At 53.3% G+C, this 10,097-nt stretch overlaps 1 protein-coding gene across 3 annotated transcripts; it reads right to left on the bottom strand.

The window, feature by feature from the left end:
- Positions 1-4,270: 4,270 nt before the first annotated feature.
- On the bottom strand, positions 4,271-10,097 carry LOC122378489. 3 transcript variants are annotated; one of them, XM_043359597.1, is made up of 2 exons: positions 9,462-10,097; positions 4,271-8,812 (listed from the first exon to the last, which is right to left on the bottom strand). In XM_043359597.1, exons 1-2 carry the CDS (start codon positions 9,621-9,623, stop codon positions 4,670-4,672), a joined length of 4,305 nt encoding a protein of 1,434 aa, XP_043215532.1. In that variant the 5' UTR covers positions 9,624-10,097; the 3' UTR covers positions 4,271-4,669. The 3 variants fall into 3 exon arrangements, with proteins under 3 accessions (XP_043215532.1, XP_043215533.1, XP_043215534.1); XM_043359598.1 differs by lacking the exon at positions 9,462-10,097 and having other exon boundaries at positions 4,909-5,067; positions 5,435-9,453; XM_043359599.1 differs by lacking the exon at positions 9,462-10,097 and having other exon boundaries at positions 5,890-6,001; positions 6,291-9,454.

Here is a 10,097-nt window from a genome sequence, read left to right as displayed (position 1 = left end):
CCAGGGGCAGCCGAGGGCGACGGACGTAGGTAGTGCCCCAGGGGCAGCCGAGGGTGAGGGTAGGGCCCCAGGGGCAGCCGAGGGCGACGGACGTAGGTAGGGCCCCAGGGGCAGCCGGGGGCGACGGACGTAGGTAAGGCCCCAGGGGCAGCCGAGGGTGAGGGTAGGGCCCCAGGGGCAGCCGGGGGCGACGGACGTAGGTAGGGCCCCAGGGGCAGCCGGGGGCGACGGACGTAGGTAGGACCCCAGGGGCAGCCGGGGGCGACGGACGTAGGTAGGGCCCCAGGGGCAGCCGGGGGCGACGGACGTAGGTAGGACCCCAGGGGCAGCCGGGGGCGACGGACGTAGGTAAGGCCCCAGGGGCAGCCGGGGGCGACGGACGTAGGTAGGGCCCCCGGGGCAGCCGAGGGTGAGGGTAGGGCCCCAGCACGGTGGCAGTAGGAGTGGCGTCTGGCCAGTGGCCATATGGTCCTACACTACCGTTACGGTAAAAGGGCAGTGCAGAATGACAGAGCCGGTGTCACCCCCCCCCCCCCCTCCCAGGATGTAAAGGTGTGGGGGGGGGGCGCCAGCGTCGGCGGACTTTCATGTCCCGAGCTGGTATCAGGTGGGGCAGCCTTTTTTAGCTCAACTGTAAGCGCTTTAATCAGACGGCAGCGAATGAAGCAGCAATGAGGAGACCGGAAAACGGACAGTCAGTGCCGCCCTAAGAGATATCATCAGTTTGACATGAGTGGTTGAAAAGGAACTGTCGGGATACGTATCAGGAGCTGCACGCTGATTCAGCTTCCGAATGATATCCTGAATAGTTTTCCTGCTGCCCGAATCTGGTTATCAAAACAAGGAATAACAAGGAATACAAACAAGGAATACCTGTGATTCATTAAGTTGCGATTTAACCCTCGCCGGGCCAGGGTGTTTTGGGCCGGGCCATGCACCAAGGTGTTTCGCAAGTAATGTAAAAACGGCGGCGCGTTGCGCCGCCAAATTTGGCATATCATCTGGCCTTTCCTGAAAGCTGCCTCCCTAAAGATTTCAGGCCTTATTCATTTCAGGTCAGGTCGCCAGGTCACCAAAACGGTACAAGGTCAGGGTAAACTTGACTATTTTAGCGGCAACAGAGTCACTGAGTTTTTCGTTAATAGCGTAGAAACCATGGGACTTAGCGCCACCAAGTTTCAGACATATTGATATGTCTGAACAAGTGTTCATTGATAGCTTAGGGCAATCAATGAACACTTGACTTGCTAATTTTTGTTCCAGTGACCCCAGGTCAGGTCACAAGGTCATAAAAAACGGTACACAGCCAAAATGGCGCTGAAAATAATTTTCTTTGTCAATGAAAACTTGAGCTGTTCATCGATTTGATTTAAACTGGCAGGATATACTAAACTCTCCGAGTTGTACATATAACCCATATGCCGCCTTTCGAAATTCGGGTAACCTGAGGTCATCTAGAGGTCAGGTCAAATTCAAAGAAATTTTATCCGATTAGCTCCCATTGTAAAAATATGCCCAATGTCAGCGTTTTTGTGTTGTAGTAGCTCAGTTTAGATCAATACATGAAGATTTTGGTGTTTGTTTGCTGAAAAAAAAAAACACTTAACCCGGCAGGCGGTGGGCCTCCCGGCCACCTTCCACGCGGTGAGGGGGGCATTTTTCAGGGGCTCCGCCACGGTTTTGGGATTGGGGGGTCCGACCCAAAACACAAAACCTCGCTGGCGGATCCAGGGTGGGCATTTTGGGCGAATTCAACCCCCCCTGCACTCTGCAGCTCCCGAAATCGATGAAAAGTTACCGTTTTTCGTGCCCCAGACACGTTCAAAGAAAACTTAACAATTTTACCGGGAGAATTTTGTCCTAATTCGAAAAAACCAAGGCTCAACTTGCACAAGGATTCGAAAATCGAGAAGCGGAGCCCATTGACACCGACATGGCGGCCTCTAGGATTCTCAGATCGATTTGAAGCTCTTTTGGGGCGGGTATTGTGTCTAGGAGGTGTCCTGCAAGCTGGACCCCTCTCACGAAATTATAGCCAAATTCTAGCATGCTTAGCTAATCCTAGCAATCTTAATCGCATTCTTCATAGTAATAACAAAATGGTAGAATAGTGACACTCCCGTACATATAGGTGGGCGAATGTTGAGCACCTCGTGAATCGTGTGTCACAACATTTTAAGGATTCTTCCCTACATTTCTAGATCTTAAATTCTTTAGCTTTGCGACTGTCAACACATTCTAAATTATTCAACACATTCTGTGAATGAATTAATCATTTTTACGCGAAAACAAGCTTAGCTCAAATGTATAGGAATACATTTGAGCTTAGGGGAGGTATAGGAATATTGGGGGGGGGGGGGTACTGTACCCCCAGGTAAATTATTGGGGGGGGGGGGTCCGGACCCCCGCGTACCCCCCTGTGGCGGAGCCCCTGCATTTTTTGCCCCCCCCCCCCACGTATCTCCGAAACTACTGGACGGATCCGGAAAATTCAAACAGCGTTCGATAGCCCTGTCAAATTTTTTAAAAAAACGTCACAGGTCAAGTCAATGATGAAATGTTTCCCGTTCACGGGTCTTCTAGTGAAAGCGCTATAACACCGAGTAAAACCCACTTTGTCGAAAATCAGCGATAGGGCGTCAGTTGTCTAGTACATATGTTGCTATTAGAGGTCACTGGTCATACCAGGTCAGGTCACAGGTCAGGTCACCTAGGGTCACCACATGAACCCAACTTTACTAAGGTTGTACGATGCATGTTTTATGGCCAATTTTTCATTTCCAACTCAATGGTGTTGGTTATAAGACCATCAGCTACGGTTTAGGTCACTTTCTGGTGGAGGTGAGGTCAAGGCCAGGTCAAGGTCAGGTAAAAAAGGTCAAATTTCAAAGTTGTTTTTTGCGTAAAATGAGTATTAATTCGATGCAGCTCGTCACGGGGAGTCTAATGGTGGTCTTTGTTTTGCGCTACGAGGTCTAAAATTGCTAAAATTGAGTTTGAAAATTTGACGTCATCGATTTTCAACAGTTTTATCGCTATAACTTGGCCAAAAAATGAAGTATTGATCTCAAATTTGGTATGTAGATAGAAGGCGGTAGGGACTATCACACATATTCCGGGTTTGTCGAAATTAAAAAAGAAACTTTTTGGATTTTTCGGCTATTTTATTCAAAAAATCCATTTTTTGATTTTTGGGAGTCAAAATCCATAAATTTCACAAATCTGAGATAGTAGTTTGTAGCCCTTTTGATTCTACATCTTTTATGTCTGAAACATTTTTCTGTATCTCTAAAGCTGCAGCTTTAGAAAAAAAAGGTTTCGCGGGAAGAGCTGTCAGGCCTACATGTAGGCCTGACAGCTCTTCCCGCGAAACCTTTTTTTTTCTCGAAAATGGCAGAAATGACGTTCAGAGTATGACGTCACTCTGACGTCATTTGCGGCCAACCTATCATAGCCTTTGGAATTTTTTGTCACAATGTGCAATAGCTATTCACGGGAGGGTACTGAAAGTTTGGTGACGATCGGCGCAGCGATTCTGGAGATATATCGAAAAAAACTAAAGGGGGGGGGCAAAAAATGCCCCCCCCCCACCGCCTGGAAGGTTAAGTCGGGCCATCTGCGGTCAAATGAGGTCAAACTACGTGTTTGACTATTAACTTGGCACACAATGACACTGGAGCTTCAAAAATGGTGCCATTGTGTTTTGTTTATCATCAGCCGAATCGGATGATATGCAATATGCTGCAATGTGATTTAATTGAACTGAATCCTGGCCGGTCCAGGGGGGTTGTTGCAAACCCCTAAGGTTTTACGCAAATAACGTAAGAACGGCGGCGCGTAGCGCCGCCAAATCTGCAGCAACCTTTTGGTACCTTCTCTAAAAATTTCAGGATTTTATTTGCCCCAATCGCTCTGGAATTTCTCAAACTCCCTGACCAGTCAGTGAGTTTGCAAACTCCCTAGTGAATTTTTAAACTCCCTAGGGAGTTTGCAAACTGACGGATTTCTCAAACTCCCTGTAACATATATGTTACGGGTCATATGTTAACTTGGGCAGTATGCAAACTACCCGGGCAGTAGGGGAGAGTGGGGTAATTTGGCCGGTGGTGTAAATTGGCCGCCCCCACCTGTACGATGTCTAATAAAAGTGAGTGAAATAAATCTAGTCTCTATTCATTTGTCATGAGTAGAAATAACTGGAGGACAAATTGTTGAAAATCAAAATGAAATAAATAGGGCCGGCTCTCTGGTTTGACTTAAAAAAGCTTGAATATATGAGCACTTCAATTATATTGGTGGCGGTGGTGGCAGCAGATAGCACACTGGCGGTACACAACCTCACACGGCGGCGGTGGCGACAGAACCCAGAACGAAATACGACAACAAAGCGAAATCGGCGCGGTTAGGAAAAATATTCGTGAAGGATGCAGGGGTTACCAAATGGGCTGCCATGAGTAAAATAAAATGACGGGGCGTAAAGGAAAGGTAGGATACAACACAGTAACGATGGAAAACAAATACGGTACGGTAACATGAGGAGAAAAAAGGTCACAGGGCAGTAACGAATAGCGACATACTCCCCACTTTCGAAGTGAGCCGTCACTTCGAAAAGTCTCTCCTCACTCGGCACACAGTCACTTTTTCGGCACTCGCCTCGCCGACGCTCACTTCACTCCGACGCCTCTAGTCTCAACAGTTTGTTAATCGGGCGGCGGGTAAGTCGCCCTCTTAGCACGATACTCGCCGCGCGAGCGCGGCCGTCCGCTCCAGACAGGAGGGACACCACGCGCGCCAGAGGCCAGCGACCACGCGGACCTTCCGCGTGCACCAGCACAATCTCTCCGACCTCGGGCAGCCGAACCGGACGGCCGCGCCGAGAGAAGCTCCACGTGCGTAGAGTCTGCAGGTACTCTTTGGTCCATCGCTGAACCAGGTGCTCGCTGACCAGCCGCTGGTGCCGCCAGCGCCGACTCAGGCTGTCCAGCTCGTGGCCAGACGGAGAGAGCACGCCACGGATGGACGTGACCCCGAACAACAGGTGCGCGGGCGTCAGCACGTCGTCGTCACCTGGGGTGAGAGGTCGGAAGTTCAGTTGTAACGCCAACTCATACAGGGTGACTGCCAACTCCTCATGGGTAAGATAACACTGGTGCAGGGTAATGCGCAGGGACTTCTTGGTTATCCCGACCAAACGTTCCCAGAAGCCGCCCCACCAGGGCGCCGCCTCGGGTACAAAGCGCCAGGTCACAGCTGCAGGTAGGTGCCCGAGCAGGGCATGAAACGTTCTGGCATTGTCACTCACAACTAGCGATGGGGTGCCACGTAGCGCAAAGAAGCGGCGCAAAGCCAACTTGACGTCAGCGACATTCTGAGTCTTACACAGTTCGAGATGCACAGCTCGCGACGAGGCACAGGTCAGCAGCAGTACCCATACCTTGTCGCCGCCCTTGACGTACATCGGACCGAAAAAGTCCACACCGACCCGGCTGAACGGACGGCTGGGCTCCGTCCTGAACAGGGGCAGCGCGCCATCAGCTGACCGGTACGGCGCACCTCGGTACCTCCGGCACCTGAAGCATGTACTGACTACACGATGAACAGTTCGTCTCCTCACACAGTATTCACCAGACAGCAGTGCCAGTGTGGTGCGGGTACCCTGGTGAAACGATTTACGGTGTGCATCATCCACTATCAAGGTGGTCAGATGGGCAAACTCAGGCAGAATGATCAGAGCAGGTTCGTGAGTTCGCGTGACAGCTTCCAGGACACCATCTGCGTTTAGACGAGGTCTGACCTTCTCGAGTCGCGAGTTGGGTGGCAGCGGCGCGCCAGCCGTCAGCGCCTCCAGCTCCGGCGCGTAGGCGGCACTCTGCGAGACCCGGATCCAGAACCGCAGCGCCTCCCGGCGCTCCTCGGGTGACAGCGCTCCACTCCTCCTCTCAGTGCGCTGGTGCCTGGCGTTGTGCGCGAAACGAAGAATCCACGCGGTGCGGTTCACTGCCTGCTTGAGATGAGAACACCGAGTCACATCAAACGGTCCACGCATGACGTCTGGAATCGGATCAGGGCCACACTCTCGTCTCACGGCCACGATCTGACGTCTGACCTCGGGCCTCGTCTCTGCTTCGGCTTCTGCTGAGGGAGGTGTCAGTAGCACTGACGAGGCATCATAGTCAGGCGGACTCAAATCAAATGGTGGACCCTTCCACCACTTGTCACAGGCGATGAGTGAGGTCAGCGTTACCCCTCTCGTGCCTATGTCAGCGGGGTTATCAGAGCCTCTGACGTACCTCCACTGGTCGGCGGTCGTCAACTGAAGCACAGTCTTCACCCGGTTCTCCACGAACATCTTGAGAGGCCGCCTCCGGTTGAGCCAGTGAAGCACGTCGGTCGAGTCGGACCAGTAGGTGACTGTTGCGCTCTCCAGATGCAGCGCGTTCTTGATGAAGTCCATCAACCTGGCTCCAACAACAGCGGCCATCAGCTCCAGCCTGGGGATCGTTAGATGTGGAGACAGGGGGGCCAGCCTACTCTTCGACATCACCAGGGCAGGCTCCCCACCCTGGACCACATACACCACCGCGCAGTAGGCGGTCCGAGACGCGTCACAAAACACGTGAAAAGTCGCTCCGGACTGATCGTCACGCGCTCCGGCTAGGCGAGGGAACCAGATCACCCTCCCCGGCGAGTCTCTCCACCAGGCTCGGACCTCGGTCTGCAGCTCCCCACTCAGGGGACTATCCCATGTGCATTGAGCGTCAAGCCAGGTACGCTGAAACAGGGCCTTCCCCCAGATCAGCCACGGCGTCACCACGCCGAGCGGATCAAACGGTCTACTCACAGCAGATAGCAGCTCAGTCCGGGTGCCAGGGCAGGTCACCTGTGGCACGGTCACGGCCAGACGATCCGATCTTGTGCTCCACAGTAGGCCGAGCACCTTCTCGTCCTCAGTGTCGTCACCAGACATCCTGGTCTTGTGAAGATCCATGGAGGCCTCGCTGAAGACGTCACCCATCTTCGTCAGTCCGACCTCTGCCTCCGCCCTCGTACTGAAGGACGGGCACATGTCGTCCATGTAGACGGAATCCTGAACCTTCTGCAACAGAACAGGTTCATCGCGCAGACACCGGCGGACGTGCTCAGCGATAGTGCACAGCAGCATGTAGGGCGAACAGGTGAGTCCAAACGGGACCCTGCGAAACCTCAGCCGCTGGCCCGCCCACAGCAGCTGCACGAACTGACGGTCCTCCTCAGTGAGTACAATCTGATGGAAAGCTGCACGAATGTCCGTCTGACAACCCACGGCTCCTGAACGGAAGTTAAGTAGCACAGCTGGTAAACGATGCAGCAGGTTCTCTCCCGGCTCAAGGTAGGAGTTCAGGCTCATACCTGCACCGTCTGGCGCTGATCCATCGAACACCACTCGCAGTTTGCCGTTGCGGTGCAGTCCTCGGTGCGGTAAGATGAACTCTGATGGCGGACTCGGCAGCGCGGGCTCGATGACAGCGTCTTCCAGCAGCTGATGCAGGTGGTCATCGTACTCCTGGAACTGTTCAACATTCAACTTCTCTGTCATACGGTGAGTCCGGGTCTTCGATAACATCAGGTTAGACACTGGGCGCTGGTCGGACTTCCATACTAGCCCCATCTCATACCTGTTCTCGGTGGCGTTCCAAGTCGGTACAGGTGGGTCTCTCTCGGCGGTCTCCTCTGCGGCGACTCCCACAGCGTCCAGCGTCCACATTCGCTCGACGTCAACCAGCTGACAGCGGTAGGCGTGCCGCTGCCGGGTCGTCTGCTGGCCTGGGGACTGTCCGTGGAGCACATACCCAAACACAGTCTCCACCAGACGGAGGCCAGGATTCACCTCCACCTGGTTCCACAACACCACCTTGTACAGCTGATCACACCCAATTAGAACATCAACAGGTCCGTCACGGAAGTCATCAGCAAGCTCTACACTTGGGGGCAGAGACTGAATGGGTGGTGGAGCTCCCACGGGCGCGCACAGCTTATCAGTTCTCCAGAACACAAGCTCGGCCTCACCTTTCTGGTATCCAGTGAGCCGCGCGCTTACTTGATCGTACTGGTGAGCCTCCTCAACTCTTTCCTTGAATCCGACACACGCGAAGGTCCCCTGGCCGACCTTCTCGAGTCCCAGCTGGTCAGCCAGTGAAGCCCGGATGAAGGAGGCGTCTGCCCCGCCGTCAATCAGCGCGCGTACTAGACGCACGCCCCGAGGACCAGCCACCTCCACGAGCGCCGTCTGCACGTAGCAGTGCTGCTGGCTCCGCACGCCCATGCACATCCGTCCCTGGTTGGCAGAAAAAGTACCAGCAGCAGCAGGGGGCGGCAATGGTCTGCGATCAGGCATGCGACTCTCAGACACAGCAGCAGCGGCAGGGGGTGACAGAGGTCCGCGATCAGGTACACATCTCTCAGTAGGCATGAGGGCTGCATGCTCTCCTGGCGGTGGGTGCAATGACGAGTGATGCGGGCCACCACACCATGGGCATCGGGTGCTGTAGCAAGCACGCAGCAGATGGGGACCAAGACACTGGTAGCAGAGCTTAGCCTGGCGCACAACATCCCAGCGAACAGGCACAGTCATGGTGCGGTAGGCCGAACACGCAGCCAGGCCATGCTTACCCGTTCCGCATGCCAGACATACCCAGTCAGGTCCCTTCTTCTGCCTCACGTTCAGCATGCTGACTGTTGGCTTCCCAGGTACTGCGGTAGGTGGCTGCTCACTGGTGATCCTCTTCCTCCGAGCAGCTGCCTCCTCCCTGATGCTCATCTCCTTCTGCAGGAACTTCAGGAAGACTGTGAGTTCATCAGATGAGTCAGCACTGCATCTCAGCCACTCAATCTTCCATGACTCAGGGATGCACGACAATAGCACAGGCATCAGCAGGACAGCATATGAGTCAGGCAACACGTTCATCGTCTCCAGCGCCCTGACCTCAGAAACCAGCCCATCAATCATGCGGCGCAAGCGGACCAAGTCATTGTCACTGTGCACAGGGGTGGTGGACAACAATCTCTGCATCAGCACCTTAATGCACAAATCTGGGCGATCAAACCTTTCCTTCAGGGTCTCCACAGCCTTCAAGTAGCCCTGGTCAGTGATGGGAAGACCCTGCACAGCCACCTCAGCCTGATCGACGAGGTGCGCCTTCAAGTGCACCAGCTTTTCGACAGGTGCATAAGCAGGGTTGTCATGGACAGATACACAGAACAGGCTCCAGAACTCTGACCACTTTTCCACATCCCCACAGAACTTGGGCAGCTTCAGGTCCAGCTTTCCCCCCCAGGTAAGGCGGCACACACTGAGCCCTTCCAACAGAGACCTCAGAGCTCCTTTCCAGACGAGCAAGCACACGCTTAGCTTTGAAAATCTGATCCTGCATATCCTGAATATGCGAGGTATCATCAGGCACAGACAGCTTTGTCAGGCTCACCTGGATCCCGGTCATCAGATCAACGTGCTGCTCAAGGTGGTGTATTGCCAAGGCAAGGTCGTCCTCTTGAGAATTATCACATTCGGCAAGCTCTTTCATCAGTCTGGTTGCCTTACCTCGAGCCACAGTCCTTTTCTGTTTAAGCTGTGCCTCACTCTCCATCTTGATATACACAATTCACAAGTCAATCTCAGTCTTGATCAGTCAAAATCAATCAGCAAATCATCAAAGAAGCAAATTTAACAGAAATCAAAAAGTCATCCGGCCCGGAGGACTATGTTGAAAATCAAAATGAAATAAATAGGGCCGGCTCTCTGGTTTGACTTAAAAAAGCTTGAATATATGAGCACTTCAATTATATTGGTGGCGGTGGTGGCAGCAGATAGCACACTGGCGGTACACAACCTCACACGGCGGCGGTGGCGACAGAACCCAGAACGAAATACGACAACAAAGCGAAATCGGCGCGGTTAGGAAAAATATTCGTGAAGGATGCAGGGGTTACCAAATGGGCTGCCATGAGTAAAATAAAATGACGGGGCGTAAAGGAAAGGTAGGATACAACACAGTAACGATGGAAAACAAATACGGTACGGTAACATGAGGAGAAAAAAGGTCACAGGGCAGTAACGAATA

The sequence above is a fragment of the Amphibalanus amphitrite genome, unplaced genomic scaffold (genome assembly GCF_019059575.1).
Source record: "Amphibalanus amphitrite isolate SeventyFive unplaced genomic scaffold, NRLGWU_Aamphi_draft 000060F_arrow, whole genome shotgun sequence".
Classification (NCBI taxonomy): domain Eukaryota; kingdom Metazoa; phylum Arthropoda; class Thecostraca; order Balanomorpha; family Balanidae; genus Amphibalanus; species Amphibalanus amphitrite.
The sequence above is the reverse complement of the archived record's forward strand: the minus strand, read 5'-3'. Positions and strand labels throughout refer to the sequence as shown.

Bases quoted from the DNA above. Each gene is read 5' to 3' on its own strand.
- LOC122378489 (XM_043359597.1), bottom strand. From the start codon at position 9,623: ATGGAGAGTGAGGCACAGCTTAAACAGAAAAGGACTGTGGCTCGAGGT. The intron at 8,813-9,461 runs GTGAGCCTGACA...GTCTTCCTGAAG, and splicing joins ATCTGATGACCGGGATCCAG to TTCCTGCAGAAGGAGATGAG.